The sequence below is a fragment of the Eublepharis macularius genome, chromosome 10 (genome assembly GCF_028583425.1).
Source record: "Eublepharis macularius isolate TG4126 chromosome 10, MPM_Emac_v1.0, whole genome shotgun sequence".
In the NCBI taxonomy this organism is placed as follows: Eukaryota; Metazoa; Chordata; class Lepidosauria; order Squamata; family Eublepharidae; genus Eublepharis; species Eublepharis macularius.
In genome coordinates, this window is record NC_072799.1 from 85,491,493 (window position 1) to 85,510,826 (window position 19,334).

At 43.5% G+C, this 19,334-nt stretch overlaps 1 protein-coding gene across 5 annotated transcripts in view; it reads left to right on the forward strand.

The window, feature by feature from the left end:
• The window catches only part of DLC1 (DLC1 Rho GTPase activating protein), a 348,838-nt gene that overhangs the window by 324,539 nt on the left and 4,965 nt on the right, over window positions 1-19,334 (forward strand). For 3 of the 5 annotated variants that reach the window (XM_054989508.1, XM_054989510.1, XM_054989512.1), the window contains 9 exons: window positions 2,242-3,668; window positions 6,389-6,565; window positions 9,031-9,190; window positions 10,521-10,719; window positions 13,559-13,784; window positions 14,680-14,794; window positions 15,056-15,274; window positions 17,211-17,428; window positions 18,877-19,050. In XM_054989508.1, coding sequence (XP_054845483.1) covers window positions 2,242-3,668; window positions 6,389-6,565; window positions 9,031-9,190; window positions 10,521-10,719; window positions 13,559-13,784; window positions 14,680-14,794; window positions 15,056-15,274; window positions 17,211-17,428; window positions 18,877-19,050 — 2,915 coding nt within the window. The remainder of the gene's footprint in view (window positions 1-2,241; window positions 3,669-6,388; window positions 6,566-9,030; window positions 9,191-10,520; window positions 10,720-13,558; window positions 13,785-14,679; window positions 14,795-15,055; window positions 15,275-17,210; window positions 17,429-18,876; window positions 19,051-19,334) is intronic. The other 2 variants (XM_054989509.1, XM_054989511.1) reach the window with 2 other exon arrangements.

A 19,334-nucleotide genomic window follows, 5' to 3' on the forward strand; every position in this document is an offset into this window, starting at 1 on the left:
CTCCACTCCCTCACCACTCTCCACCTCTCTACCACCACTCCTTCACAACCCACCCCATCCTCTGTGTGGACTCCCCTTATATCCCTTCACCCATTCCTGGCACCACCTGTCAGCCAAGCCCCCCAGCACTCTAGCCACGGCCCAGGCTGTCCTAGGCAGCCACACCTGGCGTTCTGCTGGCTGCTCTGCCAGCCACACCTGCGCCTCCTTTGCTGGCTGCCAGGCTCCCGTGGCTGATTGCCTCAGGCAGTTCCACCTGAGGCTGCCTTGCTCCCAGCCTCACCTGGCCCTTGCTATTCCCTTCCACCCTGCTTGCAGGTTGGGGCATGGCCCTGTGCTGCTTCTGCTGCCTTTCTTCCCCTGCCGATAAGGTTGCTGGCTGGCTGGCTGATGGCTGGCTGTCCCTATCTCCTGTGCCCTCTCTCTTTGGTCTGGTCCCCTCCTGGCTGTCCCCACTCCCCCTGCCTGGGCTCTTAGCCTGCTACTGGAGGGTGGAGCTAGCTGGCTTCCACCTGCCCGTTCTGACCCTCTGTGGCTTGCATGCTTCTTTCCCCCCCTTTGTTGCCGGCCTGTGCGGGTCCTGGGTGACTGTCGGGGTGGCTGAGTAGCTGTCTCCCAGGTGCCCCCCCCCCCCGTCCCCTCCTCCTGCTAAGTCCAGGGGCTGAGCCTCAGACCCCGGACAGATTGCTATTAATAAAAAATATTACATGACTGTGTTCTTGGATCCATGTTAAGTGAAAAGCAAGGCTATCTAGGGTCAGATTTGAATGTCGTATGTTGAACATCTCTCATGGACGTTGCTTATCAATAGTCAGGGAAGGGCTACAGGTAACACTCACGGTTATTTATGGCTCCCCCAGCTGACTTTGCTTCTCAATGTCAGTCAAATTAAACATTTGCCTGAGGCGGAGTCTGACAGAGACTCTTCTCCGGCATTCTTACACTGTCAGCGTTGGGTTATGGGAAGAAGGCAAGACTGCATACAGCCTGGAGTCATCCAACTGCACCAATCTAATAGGCTCTTTCATGCTTTCATTAGTCACACTTGGAAGACCTTTAAGAGGGCTAAGGAGTTAAGCTGCTACAATTCAGAATGCCTCTTAATTACGGTCAGGAAAATAAACAGGGAAGCCCTGTCAACAGAGGCCAGCATGCCCAGCCCTTGTGGACTCCCGTTGAACATTTCATGCATGCCGTAGTTCAAAACAGCATCTGATAGGACCAATTAAATATCTGTACATGTCAGGTCTAATGACAGTGACCAGTAGGGGCCAGATTGCCTTGATTGCTCTCATTCCTTCATTTGATAAAGCAATTTTTCTTTGTTTAAAAAAATAAAAAACAGAATGGCACCTTTAGAGTAACCCCATTTGTTTCAGTACAGACTTATTACAGAAGGTCCTGATTTATGCTCCCTGGGTTTGTTACAACTGAAACTGAAAACTGTTCATGGCATTGCCATTAAATGGAGGAGCTCAGATCAGCTCCACTCACCCCCAATTTCAGTCCACGTTATCAAACTCAGGGTATCCGTTCTTAAACTACAGCGCTACCCAGGATCAAACACAAATAACTGGCCCATTAGTACGTAGCATTCTTGCAACTCTCTGAAAATTGCTCTTGTTTTATTGTTCTGTTTATGTTACGTTTGATTGTCTGTTTAGCCTTATGCTTTGCATTGTTAAAAACTTTCTTGGTATAAAAGCTGTATATTCTCAGCAAGGGGTGGGGTCGTTATTTGTTTGTTATTGTGAACTTATAAAAAGTTAAAACTTTGAAAATAAAGTATTTTTAAAGAAAAATGGAAGAGGACCAAACTGTTCTAGTACTACCTGACATTCTGACTCTTACAAAAGAACTTCATTGATGCTGCTCCTAGCAACCATTTGGGCTGCTTCTGTGCTCAGGATAGTAGCCCGGCAATTCAGCAATGTACGTGTAAATGTGGGGCAGTGAGTGCAGGGAGACACTAGGCCGAGCCTTACGCAAACCGGAGCTTCCCGTTTATTCTTTGTTACTTTTTTAGCACACCTTCACTGAGGAGACCGAGCCTTCTCCGCTTGTGCACGCACACTTTTTACCCTCCCAATTTTACCTCTGTTTGGGATGCTGCCCCTCTTGGCGAACCCAGGGAACATTCAGCTGCCAAGATGTGTCAAGATCAGTAGAAAATTGAGATAATAGATTCAAAAAATTGTAACGAGGGTCTATCTTCATGGTGGGTGTCCTATTTCATTGCAGAGTGAAGATTCCGATGAGGACGAGCCTTGTGCCATCAGCGGTAAATGGACGTTCCAGAGGGACAGCAAGAGGTGGTCCAGGCTAGAGGAGTTCGACGTGTTCCCTCCTAAGCTGGATCCAGACACCCCATCCCCAGATGAGGCTCGCCTTAGCAGTGCAGCCAGCCACGAAAGCGTGCTGACAGACCTCGGGGAGCACCACGAAATCGCTTCTGTCCACAGCATCAGCAGCAACAGCAGCCATCCCACCACCTCCCAGAGCGATGCTGCTACCACCAGAACCAATTCAGTTATTAGCCTTGGCTCAGCAGGCCACCTCGTGGCCAATGAAGACTCCTACAGTAGTTTGCCTTCTTCCAGAGAGCTGTCCAGTTTCAACTTCAGCATGAAAGCAACCGAGAAGAACACCAAGTCGAAAACGAGAAGCTTGTTAAAGAGGATGGAGAGCCTAAAAATCAAAAGCTCCCATCATGGTAAAAACAAAGCCCCTTCCAAACTCGGCCTCATCATCAGTGGACCCATCTTGCAAGAAGGCATGGACGAAGAGAAGCTGAAGCAGCTGAATTGCGTGGAGATCTCCACTCTCAACGGCAACCACATCAGTGTCCCTATGGTACGGAAAAGGAGCATCTCCAATTCCACCCAGACTAGCAGCAGCAGCAGCCAATCGGAGACGAGCAGCGCAGTCAGCACTCCGAGCCCCATCACAAGGACACGTAGTCTCAGTGCGTATAACAAAAGGGTGGGAATGTACCTAGAAGGCTTTGACCCATTCAACCAATCGACCTTCAATGATGTCATAGAGCAGAATTTTAAAAACAGGAAGAGCTTTGCAGATGATACTGTGTTTTTCATTCCTGAGGACCACAAGCCAGGAACTTTCCCCAAAGCCCTCTCCAATGGCAACTTTTGTCCATCAGAGAGCAGCACCTCTGTCAACTGGAGAACAGGAAGCTTTCATGGGCATGGCCATCTTGCCGTCAGGAGAGAGAACAGTTCCGACAGCTCCAAAGATCTGAGTGCTGGGAAAAGGCGCAATTCCTCCAGCTCGGTGTGCAGTCGCCTCAGCATTTACGATAACGTGCCAGGTTCCATCCTGTATTCCAGCGCGGGCGACTTGGCTGACCTTGAGAATGAAGACCTTTTCCCTGAGCTGGATGATCTTCTTTATCATGTCAAAGGCATGCAGAAAATAGTGAACCAGTGGTCAGAGAAGTTTTCCGACGAAGGGGACTCCGATTCAGCTCTTGATTCGGTTTCCCCATGCCCTTTATCTCCCAAACAGATACTCCTTGACATGGACAATAACAGAACAATACCCAGTGATTTTGACAGCACGGGAAATTCACTGAACGATACAGAAGACTCCACAGGAATTCAGGAAAGAAGAGATTCTGGGGTGGGGGCATCATTGACACGCTCAAACAGGTCAGTGATGATAACATATGCAGTGCTTTTAAAACTGTGGCAATTGTTTACAGTGTGCATTTGAGAATGGGATGTGATGAACTCTGATAATTTGTTTGTTTTTAGATGTACATTCTGCTATTCAATTCAGAAATTTCAAGATAGCTTTTAGTTAAATCGTAAACGATTTCCACAAAATGGCACTCACAAAAATCGCTACCGAGATAAATCCAGAGGAGTTAGCCGTCTTAGTCTGTAGTAGCAAAATAATAAAGAGTCCACTAGCACCTCTAAGACTAACCAACTTACTGTAGCATTAGCTTTCGAGAACCACAGCTCTCTTTGTCAGATGCATTGTCAGATGCATCCGATGAAGAGAGCTGTGGCTCTCAAAAGCTTATGCTACAATAAAGTTGGCTAGTCTTAAAAGTGCTACTGGACACTTTACTATTTTACCGAGATAAAGTTTACATTAAAAATATGGTAGAAAAGGCAGAGCCAAGTTATAAAGCCAGCAGCATAAAACACAATTCATTGTCCAGTTCTGAAAGGCCTGAGAGAATAAGAAAAGTTTTAAAAAATCTGTTCCCCAATCTTGTCAAAATAAAATGAATGAAACATCTTGTTTTGACAAGATGTGTGTTTTTCCTTGCAGCTCTTAATATGCTGTGGTGGGGAATGTGTGTGTTGAAAGGTAAATCCAGAATCCTGAATGCATTTGGATGTGAATGGACAAAATCTAGAAATGTTCAGTATGTCTGAGAGCAGTGTGTTTCTGTTGTAGCCTAAAGCACATCATAGTGTGCACAGTTGGGCAGGTCAAGAGGTGCTGAGACAAATCCGAAAACATACAACAGACTCGTTTTTCAGTTCTTTCTTTATCCATATATTGGATCACTTCATAACTTACCGAGGCACGTCCGGGCCCATCCAAGCTATGAGATTCATAGATATACATACTTGAAACAGATTCTTTCAAGATCCATATTAAGATACAAGGAGGACTGTACAAAACAAGACACAAAGAGCATAGAATTTAAATTACTCATTAAAACTTTTGGGCATCCAAGATATTTATTCTTTAACATTTCCTGCAATAGTTATTTTATTTTATCTATCTGTCTGTCTGTCAGAATGATTGCAGAATGGGAGTGATATGCATGCTCTGCCTAGCCTCTGAGAGGAAACAAGCTGTAGAGTTCTGCACCAACTGAAGTCTCCAAGTTGACTTTGAGGGGAGACCTTTGTAGAGTGCATTACAGTAGTCTAGTCTTGATGTTACTGTGCCATGAACCCAGGTGGCCCGATCGGCCTTGTCAAGGAACGGTGCCATCTTCCAGGCTAGCCTGAGTTGGGAGAAGGCCTCTTTCGTGGTTGCATTTGCTTCTCTAGCAGCAGTGCTGGGTCTAGTATAACCCCCTAGGCTCTTAATCGAGTCAGCCAGCATCAGCTGAACTCCATCAAAAGTCACAAGTTCATGCTGTGAAACTGAGCTTTGTTTTCTTGAAGTATTTCTTCCACAAGCATTTCATTTAAATCCTGCCTCATACTAGAAAGCCCAGGCAGGCAGAAATCAGGTAGTAGATATCAAAGAGGACCCCCCTCTTCCCCATTCCTTCCTTCCCTCCCTCCCTCCCTCCTTTCTTTCTTTATTCCTTCCTTCCCTCCTTCCTTCCTTCTTTTCTCACCTGACCTTCTGGGCTTTCCCTCCATGGGATAGATTCTGGGAAGTGAAAACTGTGCGGTGGGTTGATTTGGCTGCAGGAAGAAGAGTTTTGCACTGGATGCTTAGCAGACTGAAGTAGGGGTGATGGGGTTTTTTTAATGAAAAATAGGTATGGCATCAGCAGGATGGAGTATTAGGCACTCCAGATCTTTGGGCTTTACAATCCTGGCTCATATGATGGTGTTTGCCTTCTAACACTCAACTGTAACATCATGATTTTCCTTAGAACCCTCTTCCTCCTCTGGTGAATTTTAAGGATTTTATGCCAAAGTTTCTTTCGGCTATGTGGTGGGATGGTCTTCAAAACTGCTATGTATTCTTTAGAGAAACATCAGTGCTTGTTAGGGGAGGCACAATGACTTGCACACTTCTTAATGTATGTTCTTCCTTCAGAGAGGAGACGGTGTACTGGTCTGCTGCACCCTCCCAGTTGGTACAATAAGGTCAAATAATTTTTCCTGATTGTGTAAACTTTGATCCATAGAATCTAACTGGAGAAACTCAAAAAGCATCTTAAACTGAGTTGGCACCGATCTTTCATTTTCGCTGCCAAATGGGAGTGGACCGAACCACCTTGCTATGACAGATTGAGAATGTTAAACCTGCATTCATGGGTTGTCTTACTAGGTCCTCATAGGAGTTTTGACAATCAGACTTGGGTTCTCGGGAACTTGGTTTCCCTGTGCTCGAAATAACAGCAGAAACAGTGCAAATGAATGTTTATAAATCCCTTGGAGACACTTATGCATGCTGTCTGCATGCAATGAACTTCACCATATCTTACCTTATGCTGCTCTATAATTCAGCCTTTTTGGCTGCAATGCACTGTACAGGTAGGAAAGAAGTTCTTCAACCCCCAAAGCTCTTTACTCCTAACATCCCCAAGGTATGAAGTCCTGAAAATAGAGCAGTTAATAATTCCAATAGGCAAGTATGGTGCCTGGTCATTGAGTTTGGGCTTTGATCTTCCCCCACCAAATGCAATGTCATAAATGGTCTTTTCCCTCCCTTGAAGGCACCGAATGAGATGGCACAGCTTCCAAACTTCTCACCGGCCCAGCTTGAGCTCAGCATCTTTACAGATCAACTGTCAGTCCGTGGCACAGATGAACCTGCTGCAAAAATATTCCCTCCTGAAGTTAACAGCCCTCTTGGAGAAATACACACCTTCCAATAAACATGGCTTCAGCTGGTGAGATCTTTGATCAGTCCAAATCTTACAAATATCACACCTTGGTTTTATTCCAGGTTGACGGCAGGCTTTGGAATTTTATAAAAAGTCAGAGTCCCCCTCCCTCACGCACACGCACACGCACACGCACACACAAAGCTGCCTTAAACTGAATGAGATCATTGGTCCATCAGGATCAGTACTGCCTGCTCGTCAGGCTCTCCGGTGGAAGTCTTTCCCATTACAAGTGTCCTGATCCTTTTCACTGGAGATGCCGAAGATTGAACCTGGGACCTTCCACACGCGGTGCAGATGCTGTGCCACTGAGCCATGGCCCCTCCCCCAGAATCACATGTTCCCTCTGACAGATGCCGAACCCTCAAGCTTTGACATCTCTTGGGGTCTCTTGGTGTTCCTGGTTGAGGGTCAGTCACACAGAATGCCCTCCCTGGAAGTCTTTGCAAGCTTTGCAAGCAAAAGATAATGGACCAAGAACACCCTCTTAAGTTTTGTACCTTATGTCAGATCAATGTCCTTGAAAATGTTTTATTAGCTAATCTCTACTGCTCTTCTAGGGGATTGTAAAGCTGTCAGTAGAGCAGTGAGGGTCGTTTCCCTCAACACACACACACACACACACACCCTACTTTGCCATCTGGTCCAGCCTCCGCCTTCCTTTCCCTGGGACTCAGAGTATTTTAACTGCAGCATCAAAGCTCTTCCTGTTCAAAGGCTGTTATTATGAGAGCAGGGCTAAATACAGAAGTTGTTTGTTCAGAAAGACAGAAATAAGTATTGAGCAGTTTATTCTTGCATACTTCAAATTCTCAGCGGACATCGTAATGCATGTGCGTGTTTTTCCTTTCTGCATTCTGCTTCTGTGTGTTTTAACAAGATGAGTATTATGCACGTGTTTAGATCAGTAGTTCCCTGTTTTAAACTATGTTGAAATACACATGGGCTGGCAGGGTTTTTGGTACAGCAGATATAGTTGCCCATAAACATAGTTATTTTCTTTTTTCATATATATAGTGGGGTCCTGTTTATTTAGAATTAACATGGCTCTTGCCATTCCCTAGTTCTGCTGACATTTTGCGTTAATGTACTTCTCAGTTGTTCTTAGCTTAAGATAGTAACTGATTTTATTTGATGAATAGAAGCGTTCTTGAATTTTCTTCTTAGATTCACCCCCCCCCCCTTTGCTGGCCAGAACCAAACGGAAAGGCCTTTTACTGAAGTGGGTAAAGCTGGAAAAGCTGGAGAGGGAAGGTGTGGGGGGAGGGGGGCGATGCCTTGAAAAGGTCATTTGTCGAACTAAAACTTGTTGCTGGCAAACGCCAGTGTATTACATCAGTTTCCTGCTGTGACACCGGCTAGTGGGTGGTGGGACTGGGTGTGAGTGCTTTGGAAAGCGAGTCGTTCACACACAAAAAGCTCATTGTTCACATGTCCGTCTTTTCTAAGAGTCCCAAAGAAGTGAGATTATAAAGGGTCACTGACTGCTACATTTGCGTTTGACTCTTACTGATTTAGACATGACCACCCTCATACTGCCCAGTACCTTTTGGCCTGTTGGCCTGTTGGATTCTAGTGTACAAACCCTACATACAGCCCAGAAAATCTACAACAACTGATGTTCTCCAGCCGTGAAAGCCTTTGACAATATACCTACATACAGTTGTGAGCCTGGCAGTGTAAAATGCTTAATTGATAAGTTGAAAGGAGTCATCAATAATTAACTGATAACTCAATTGATTCTGTAGCCACGGATGAGAAATTTTTAATGGGACCATCTTTACTAGATGGGGCCATGTCCAAGAATTCATTACTTAGTTGACATGAATCAAATCAGCCTCTAATCTGCCTTGGCTGTCGTAGTCTTTATTCCAGCAATCACTGCTGAGACAGTTTTCCAGCCCTCAAACAAGTTAACTTTGTTTATTGAAGAGAAATGATTTTGCATTTTGTCAAAAATACAGTCCGTGTGGATATCAACTGGATTGAATTTGCTAATGTGCTTCATTAGTTAAAGGCAAGATAGTGAACTTAAATAAAAATCTTGTGCATCAGTCTTTAACTGGAATATTAACCTATGGAAGTAATAAACTAATAAAAGTTAAGGGCACCTTTGTTTATGTGATTCGTTCATTAGAAAGCATATTATTAGTCAACGAAAAAGGGTTTAACTGAATGACAGAACTAGTAAAAATTATTTCGATCAGTTCGTGGCTCTGCCTTCTAATATTCCCTATGGATTTTGGAGTATTCCCCCCTCTCCCGCCCCTTGTTTCCATAGCATAATAGAATGCTGTGATTCAGAGGCATTCTCAGCATTTCCATACTCTTCTCAGTCAAGTGAAGCTCTGGTGTGCTGCTTACTCCACAACCCACAGTTGGAAATAGAAGCGGGTGGCATGTTGTGTGTGTGAGTGTGTGTGTGAGAGAGAGAACCTTGAAATCATCATCTTATTTCTTCTCCTTTTCAGGGCTGTGCCAAAGTTTATGAAAAGAATAAAGGTCCCTGATTATAAAGACCGAAATGTATTTGGAGTTCCGCTAACAGTTAATGTCCAGCGAACCGGTCAGCCACTTCCACACAGTATTCAGCAAGCCATGCGGTACCTTCGCAGCCAGTGCCTGGATCAGGTTAGATTTCCTGCTGTTCAGTTGCCCTGGAGTCATCCGCAATCATGGAGCCCTTACATTTGCTGTATTGGCATCTCAGCATGTTCAAACATGACTTAGTTTTTCAGAGACTGTATTGCTGCCAGTGGGAAGTCAGGTATTTGAATGTTCTCCCACATAAAAATAAACTATCTTCACACAGAAATCTAGGGTGCCAAGAAAAAGATCAGTCCTCAGCCATCCTCCCTGACATGCTAGTTTTGTGTTGCAGGAAGTTGTTTTATCTGGGCAAACCTGCAAGCACTTGATCTTTCACTTGGAACAGTATCTGTATGGAAGTGACACAGTGTGGAAAGGGCTGTTTTCCATACTGTTTCTTCAGAAAAACAAATGCTGAATATGAAATCCAGTTGTCAATTATTTTAAGTTTTTTGTTTTTGTTATTAAACTATTTATTATACCTGATCTTTTCTGTTGGCTCAAGGCGACTTTCAAGTAACAATTGTGTGATGAAGAGTGCCCTCAAGTCAGAGTTGACTTATACTGACCCCTGATGGGGTTTTCCTGGCAAGAGGCTAACAGAGGTGGTTTGCCATTGCCTGCCTTTACAACCCTGGTCTTCCTTGGAGGTCTCCCATCCAATCACTAACCAAGGTTGACCCTGCTTAGCTTCTAAGTTCTGACAAGATCAGGCTCACCTGGGCTATCCCACAAGTAATAATTAAAACATTACAGATTAAAACCAAGTACAATTTAAAAACCCAAATACCTCTCCCCACCCTGGTCCAGCTAAGATTTCTGGGTTATCTTCAAGGGAAGCCCAGCGTATTACAGTAAGCAGATTGTTGCCAGATTGGCTGAGTCTAAGAAAGGAGAACGGGCAAGATCTGACTCTTAGTTTCTCTACACGAGATGAATTACATGAGGACACTCAAGTGAAGGGAGACGTGATATTAGCTGGGAAGGGTAGTTAAAAAGATAGATTGGAAGGCTCTGTCAGTTTCACCTCTTTAGAGCTGGCAAAGATTGCTCCTCAGAGAGTTTATTTGTTCCTCTCTTCCCTGAAGGGGAGGTGAAATTGACAGAGCCTTCAGGGAGGCAAAGATGAAATAAACAAACCCTCTGATGAGTGATCTTTGTCTGCTCTAGAGAGGTGAAACTGACAGAGCCTTCTGACTGTCTTTTTAAACTACGCTTCCCAGCTAATGTTGCACTTCACTTGAGCATCCTCGTGTAATTTTTCTTGTGTAGAGAGACTCTTAGAAACTTGCATTTCACACCATCCATGAAATGTTTATTCAAGCCCCAAATGACATTCCTTCTGTCTAATATGTGAATCTTTTTCATATAGGTTGGGCTTTTCCGAAAATCAGGAGTCAAGTCGAGAATCCAGGCTTTGCGACAGATGAATGAGAATTCAGTGGGCAAAGTCAACTATGAAGGCCAGTCAGCTTATGATGTGGCGGACATGCTGAAGCAGTTTTTCCGTGACCTGCCAGAACCGCTCCTGACCAACAAACTTTCGGAGACATTCTTACAGATCTACCAGTGTAAGCCCTGGATTGGTCGTAGTTTCCTTTTTCTTTCATTTCGAGATATACGCTCCTCCTTATAGTATGCAATTTGTCAAGCTTGAGCCTAAAAATATCCTTTCAAAATGAGAAGGAATTCTTAAACCATCATAAGCAACAGAATGCATTTAATTGTCATTTTACTGCTTAACAGAGACTGGTTCTCTGTAGAGATTAAGATTTGGGTTTTTTAAAAAAATAGAGATGTGTGGTAAACAAACATTTAATTTCCATTCATATTTGTTTATATAATACCACTTCATAACACAAATCTCTCAATATTTTGGCGTTCTGGACTGAGATGCTAAGGGGATGGTATATATGGTTTTATACTGAAACTCTACAAAATGGTCCTTATCTAATAACATAAAAATAGCATTTGGTTTATATAACAATAATAACAACAACAACAACATTCTATTTATATACCGCCCTTCAGGACAACTTAATGCCCACTCAGAGCGGTTTATAAAGTGTGTCATTATTATCCTCACAACAAAACACCCTGTGAGGTGGGTGGGGCTGAGAGAGCTCTGAGAGAGCCGTAACTGACCCAGGGTCACTCAGCTGGATTCAAATGGAGGAGCAAGGAATCAAACCTGGCTCTCCAGATTAGAGTCCTGCGCTCTTAACCACTACACCAAACTGACTCTCAGGACAATTTAACTCCCACTACACCAAAGTGGCTCTCAGGACAATTTAACACCTGCTCAGAGTGGTTTACAAAGCATGTTATTACTATCTTCACGACAATCACCCTGGGAGGTGGGTGGGGCTGAGAGAGCTCTGAGAAGCTGTGACTGACCCAAGGTCACCCAGCTGGCTTCAAGTGGAGGAGTGGGGAATCAAACCTGGCTCTCCAGATTAGAGTCCTGCTGCTCTTAACCAGTACATCAAACTGACATCTACTGAAGTGATGTCATTCATCATATTCCCATTAGTTTGTCATCTGGTAACTATGGCAACAGCAGACTTCCAGTCTCTTGGAGTTGATGAAGATGAATCCCCTTGCAACCAAGTTGAATTGTAAAGAGCCTCACGCGTTCTTCAGTTGGTCTCAAGTTGTGTAACTCCATTTGAGCGAAGCAGCTCACCATGTTGGAGTGGATTTTTTGAAAGCACAGATAAAAAATCTCATCCCAACTTGTCTCTCTTATAGTTTATCAGTGAGGAGTGAGACAAGCAGGGGCCTGCCACCAGGCAGATCTAGGCTGGCACAGAGTGCCGCTTACCTCTTTCACCCTCCAGGAAGTTTGACTTCTTCCTTCCAGTTTGTAAGCATAATAGTACATGATGCAGCTTTTCTTCTGATGGAAAGAATGGTTTAGTTGGTTGTTTATAATATGCTTCTACACTTTGGCCATTTTCACACTGCTTACCGGCCATGGAACATCGTGCCAAGCTCCCAGAACGACAGTGTCTTCCTGGCGTGATTTCGCACAGGAACTGCTGTTCTCATGTGAAATTGCGTCAGGAAGACGACGCCGTTCTGGGAGCTCGGCACGATGTTCTGTGGCCGGTAAGCAGTGTGAAAATGGCCTTTGCCTGTTACCTTTGGCTCATGGAAAAGTGGAAAGGTAATTTATCTCTTTTGAAAATAAAACAGTAAAGTTTTCAGGAAAAAAACCAGGCAACTTGGAGAAATAGTGCGTATTCCAGATCAATTTTGCACATGTCTTGCTGCCCTGATTTTGGGTTTGTAGAGTCACTCAGAAACCAATCTGCTTTTTGAGCTCCACGGCTGAGCAGAGCACCCCTGCATCCCTGCAATGTTGCCTATTGCTTTATGTGGAGGTGTGTCACTACAGGAATTACAGATTACAGAGAAATAGAACAAGTTGCTTCTGACCCTTCCAAAAACTGCACACAAGAGAAAACCTTAGAATTAATCATCAGCTGGTCCAAACTTGCGGTGGAAAATGAACAAATATAATAGAAGTCACCTCCACAAATCTAGCACAACTCAAAGAGTATCCTCTGCTAAAGGACGTTCAACCAACCTTTAACTTGGTTGGGGAAGATTTCTCCTACCCCAGGATTCTTTACTTCTCTGGAAGTCGTACTTTTTCAATTTTTTTTGCTTCCCCCTCCCCCCCCCCCCCAATAACACACTGAGTTGCTTTAAAATATCTCTGTGGTATAGCAAAATAATCCATTTCTTTTTTACTTTTTTATTCCGCCACCGTACCTCTTTTTAGGCCATATAGAAAGCATACCAACGAAACTGTTGCATGTTTTAACTGTGGTGCTGTGTGATAGTAGGGGCTTGTACATCAGTGATTTCTCTCCCCCTTCCTTCACTACATCACTGTTCACTGAAGCAGTCCTCTCTGCTTCGTGAAGCACAGTCCGGACATTTCCTGGTGCCAGAGTTAGGAATGGTATATAGACTATTTATTTTAATTGCCTCACCTCTTGAGGAATGCGTTTCACTTGTGTGTATGGATTTTTCTTGGAGACTAGGTTGGCTGAGCTTCATGTTTGCATTTTCGTCGCCACCCATGTTCATAAATTAGATTGGGGCTCCATCAGCTTAACCACCTTTTTTAGCCAGTCTGCAGAAATGTGTGGCTCTCAAAATTAAATTCTAAAATTAACTATGGAATACGTGCAGCTTTGTATTAACTGCCGAGTCTCTCAGTAGGCAGGAAATACCTGAGGGCAGTTAAAATGTTGACCAAAAAAAAAATCCTTCGTTTGCCATGAATGGTATGCACGGCACTGAAGGAAATCACTTCAGAGTTTGTTCTGGGATGTGTTCATGCTATATGTGTGGAAAATCCAATGAGTTGACGAGAGGATTGCTAATCTTATGCAGATGTGCCGAAGGACCAGCGTCTCCAGGCAATCAAGGCAGCCATTATGCTTCTCCCAGATGAGAACAGGGAGGTTCTACAGATTCTCCTTTATTTCTTGAGTGATGTCACGGCTGCTGTGAAGGAAAACCAGATGACGCCAACGAATCTGGCTGTATGCTTAGCACCTTCTCTTTTCCACTTAAACACCCTCAAGAGGGAAAATTCTTCTCCAAGGCAAGTCTCCAGGTAGCTTAGGCCTGTTTTCCAACCTTATGCCCCTGTTGGCAGTGGCCAAAGCGGTTCAAAACCGAAGGTGTATGACATTGAAATGCTGGCTTATGGATGCATATACATGATTTGGCCACTCAGCACTTACTTACACATTTGTCTGAGAGTCTCTCTCTACACGAGATGCCTCAGTGCGTGTCATCAAGTGTAGGAAAACGCAGTGTTAGCTGGGAAAGCATAGTTTAAAAAGACAGAGCCGGCAGAGATCACTCCTCAGAGGGTTTGTTAATTTCATCTTCACCTCTCCCAAGGCTCTGTCAGTCTCACCTCTCCAGTCAAAAACTGTGGGATCACAATCAGAGGACAACAAGGAATGTAAATGGGCTGGAGCTGCCTTCCAGAGCCGGAGATGGAGATGTTATAATGAGTTGAAGTTTCTTTCCTGGCATTTCACAGCCCCTTCACACAGCTTCAATATATAGCAAAGCTTTTGCCCTGCCAACAGCTCTGTCTTTTTAAACTACCCTTCCCAGCTAACACTGCATCTCCTGACACATATTCTTTATGTATCCAATGTCTTGTGTAGAGAGACTCTCAGACTCATCAATGTTGAGTCAGCTGCCTCTGAGCAGCATTGTGTTGGATTTCACCTTGAGTAAGAGAAAAGGACTAACATGGTTCATTGCAGTGGCTCATTCATACATGCACTTGATATTCCAGGCAACAGCTGAATGTGCATGTGTGAAACAGCACACATAATTCATCTGGACATTTCACAGTAGATTAAAAACAAGATGGTTAAAATGAATATCATGTTTAGAGGCATACAGGGCTTAGTATTGTTTAAGCTACAGCAATACGTCCTTGCCAATTTTTCTTTTTCTTTTATTAATGAATCTTTGTTTGTTATTAGGGTGATGCAGAGGAAACAGAGTCTGGGAAAACCTGATCAAAAAGATTTAAATGAGAATTTGGCTGCAACGCAAGGCCTGGGCCACATGATTGCAGAGTGTAAGAAACTCTTTCAGGTGAGCCATTATGGGCTTCTGTAGGACAGAAGTCCCCAACTTTGTTTGATCTGTGGGCACTTTTGGAATTTTGAAAACACGTAGCAGGTAGCGGGCTGCCATGGAGGGAGGCATGGCTGACTACAAGATGGCAGCCCTCAGAGCCAAGGCCAATCATAAAATGCTGGGAGCTTCCAAACCAAGTGTTCTCCTATGGAGGCTACAATATGAAGTTTGGCAAACTGTTTTATCCTTCTTGTCTCCCTCACGCCAAACTCCTAGATTCCTGAAGAAATGAGTAAATGTCGGAATTCTTACACGGAACAAGATCTTAGGCCATTGACCTTGGAAGAACTCGGACGAAATAGCAACTCTGAGCCTGCCGACTACCGTTCTTATATCCAGGATTGTATGGATGATTTGCTCAAAGAAATTAAAGACAAATTTAAAGGCTGGGTCAGCTGTTCCACCTCAGAGCAAGCAGAGCTTGCCTACAAGAAGGTATATTGGCGCGGCTTGTGTTTGGTTGGTTTTAATGGTTTTTAAGATACAATTTTATTATGTATGTTTTCATTCGTTAGCTGCCTTGGTGGGCCTTCGGAATGCAAAAAGATAGGGTATAAATTTTATTTTAAAAAAATAAAACTTCAGAGTGGCTATTTGATTTTAGTACCTGCACTTAAATTCTTAACGCATTCCACACACAAACACAGCACATTTTGAAACGGGGGGAAATGTTATCCCTTGAATAAATAATTAGATGTAAATAACTTTCTCGCTAATGAGATCGCCTCCTTAAAGTGATAAAGATTGAGCTTAATTAAAATCATTTTTGCAGGACTAGAATATTATACATGTGATTGTGATATCTTCTCATTTTAGCGTGGTTACAGCCAGCATAACGTTTTAGGGATCAGAAGGGTACAGGAAAGTAAAGTGAAAAGCAATGGGGAATTTTAGCCCATTTCCAGAGAATTTAGAAAGAAATGATCCACATGGTCAGAAGCCTCCGGGTGAGTGTAGAAGGTGATCTGTTCTGACGTACTGAAAGCCCTCTGGGGTCCTTCCGGGGTTCTCCCAACATCACCAACTGCTTGCCTTCTAACAGTGCATAGCTCTTGGGAAAAAACTGAATTCAAAGGCAGAACCAATTCAAATCAATTATATTATAAAACTGTGAGCCTTTTGTAAAATTCCATACTCTTTTCTAAACTTGTTCATGTTTTATTTATAGCCTTGTATTAATCAAATAAGTTCAGACTAGGTCATTAGCATGCACAGATATTTATACCTGTAATTTGGCACTGTTAGTTGTCAAGCTTTGTCAATCTTATATTGTGATTTATATACAGGGCTTTTTTCTGGAAAAAGAGGTGGTGGAACTCAGTGGGTTGCCCTCGGAGAAAATGGTCACATGGCTGGTGGCCCCGCCCCCTGATCTCCAGACAGAGGGGAGTTGAGATTGCCACTGAGCAGCGCGGAGGGCAATCTAAACTCCCCTCTGTCTGGAGATCAGGGGGCGGGGCCACCGGCCATGTGACCATTTTCAAGTGGTTCCGGAGCTCCGTTCCCCCGCGTTCCTGCTGAAAAAAAGCCCTGTTTAGGGCTTTTATATATATTGCAACTGACTTTAAATTTAAAAAAATTAAAAATAAAAAAGTGCATAGCTTCTCAGGGCAGCAACAGTGAGGGAAAAGGAAAGGAAGAGGCAGCAATCAAAATCAACAGCTGTTACGATCACGTCTCAACATGATGAGGCTTGTTCACTGGTTCCTGTATGAGCAAATCCAGAGATTATAAGGAACCCTCAAAGTGTTCTTCAGAGTAAAAATCTGCTCTTTTATCCTGAGACTAAGCAACCGAAATCCGTGGGTCACTTGCATAAGTGCCTCGAGGACAGGATCCCCAGAGTGCTATTGACAAGCTGTAATATACAAATTAAGCATTAAAGTATGCCTTATTTTTTTTAGGTCTTCTGCAAGTCAGTAATGTGTTCATAGTATGCATCAACCAAGGAATGATACATTCATTTGTTTTATGCCTGTTAATTATTTTTTTTAAAAAATAGAAGAGAAAATCAGGAATGGCTTATGCTACAGAAGATAAGTTTCTTTAAAGTGATGATGATTTTGTGATAGTTAATCCTGTTTCTTATCCTTAATCACCTTGTTTACATTGTGAATTCCACCTTGTGTTGACTCTGCCTCGTAACTTGCTGTTTTGGCTCATTATTGGGGACTCTATAACTGTGGCTGCAAATTATGAACCCTGGTAATCTTATCAATCTCTTGGGATGGGCAGAGGTGAAACATCAGCCAGATCTTTGTTTTCAGCCTTGAATGTACTCTTTTTTACCTTAAAGAAAACCAGGAATAATGTTAAAGGGTAGTTGCATCAAGACAGTTCAATCTGGAAATGTGGCTGTGATGTTTTCAAGGTATGTGAGGGTCCACCTCTCCGTCTGTGGAAGTCTGCAATTGAAATCCCTGCCGTTCCCGAAGACGTCTTAAACCATATACTTAAAGAACAGCACCTTTGGGATGACGATCTTCTGGATGCCAAAGTGATCGAGACATTGGACAGCCAGACGGATATATACCAATATGTACAGAACAGCATGGTGCCACATCCCGCCAGAGACTATGTAGTCTTAAGGTAAATCCCTCGGTTTCTGATGGGAGAAATTTTAACCATTTCCCTTAGCCAGTTGTAGATGTCCCCATTCTTACTACAAGTCTGAGAAGACAACTCAAAGGCATTTAAAACTTGGTGTTTATAGAAGGAAAAAGGTTTGTTTTGCAGTAAGCCTTGATAACTGAATGCATACAGGAGAACATCAGCAGAATACGTTTATACCTTTCAGTCAACATGTAACAAACTGTTTACTCTACAAATGATCTCATGCAGTTCAGTAAACAAGTCAAACCAGAAGTACATGATCTTCAGAGAATGATGGATTGACAGATGATAGTTTACATTTAGGAATGAGAACAGTCAAGCTGGCACCCACAAACCCCTGGCAGAACTGAGGGAGCAGGCATCCACGGCCAAGAGGATGTGTATGCAACTCTTTTGGCCTTTTAGAATAAGATAGATTAGAAACAGTAACATAGTTGTATTGTCGAAGGCTTTCACGGCCGGAGAACGATGGCTGTTGGGGGTTTTCCGGGCTGTATTGCCGTGGTCTTGGCATTGTAGTTCCTGACGTTTTGCCAGCAGCTGTGACTGGCATCTTCAGAGGTGTAGCACCAAAAGACAGAGACCTCTCAGTGTCACTTGTCTGTGGCAGCAAGTTATCTGCGGGTAGTGTGGATTCTCTCACGTAAGAGGGCCTGTTCTAGACGGTCATAAATGCGGTTCGCCTGTGTGGTTTTGAAGATTCTTTTTTGTTGTGAGAAAAGATGGAATGGTTCTTGTGTCCCTGCAGCGTAGGAGAAAGGTTAAAGAACAGAGTTAGATGTGCTTTCTTGTTCCGAAGTGTTTCCAATCTCCGGGTCTGTTGGAATGTTTCCTCCCCGTAGAGGTGTTGGATGTATTGTCGAAGGCTTTCACTGAGAGTGACACTGAGAGATCTCTGTCTTTCGGTGCTACACCTCTGAAGATGCCAGTCACAGCTGCTGGCAAAACGTCAGGAACTACAATGCCAAGACCACGGCAATACAGCCCGGAAAACCCACAACAACCATAGTAACATAGTTATCATGATATTCTTAGAACTTGCTCTCTCAAGGCTGAGAGTGGAAGAAACACATGCAGCTTTGTGTGTGTGTAGAAAAACTAGTTGACTGCAACTCTTAATAACCTTCAAACTGCAACACCTCAATGTGGCCGCATAAATGGCGATCAGAAAGTGTGTGAGAGATTTATGAGTAGAAATTGAACAATCTGGTTCAATGAAATAGTAAGCCAATAGGGTATTCCCAAAATTTCTCTAACAGTTTCTCACCGGTAGGCTTGTGAATGTGGGAGTCCACTGTTGCTGTAATTTAGCAACTGAAAGCAAATATATCAGTCAATTGATGGTGTTCAGTACTTTTTCCTAAACTTTTTTTTTTGTTTGAAATAGGACCTGTTTGAAATAGGACTGTGTTTCTTTTAAATAGGACTTGGAGAACAAACTTACCTAAGGGAGCTTGCGCTCTTCTGTGCTCCTCTGTGGAACATGACCGTGCTCCAGTTCTTGGCGTGCGAGTAAATGTTCTCCTGTCCCGGTATCTCATTGAACCATGCAGTTCAGGAAAATCCAAAGTTACCTACATGTGTAGAATTGATTTAAGGTAAACTTTTCTACTTTGCTCTCTCTTTTTTTCCTGTTCTGCTTTTGGAATTGTGCAATCGCACTCTTGTGGAAATTTGGGTTGCAGGGTAGCCGTAGGCTGGCACTGCTGCCCCATTCCATCCTGATTTTTCTACTGTAGGATGGAAAAATCATGAAATCTGTTTTAATTCAGGGCTGTGTAAGATTTGTCACCTGTGGTTCATGTAAGTGCAGAACTCTCAGGAGGTATTTTCCCTGGGCCAGTATCACATTTGACCACCAAATTCCATCTGTCCTGTTGGG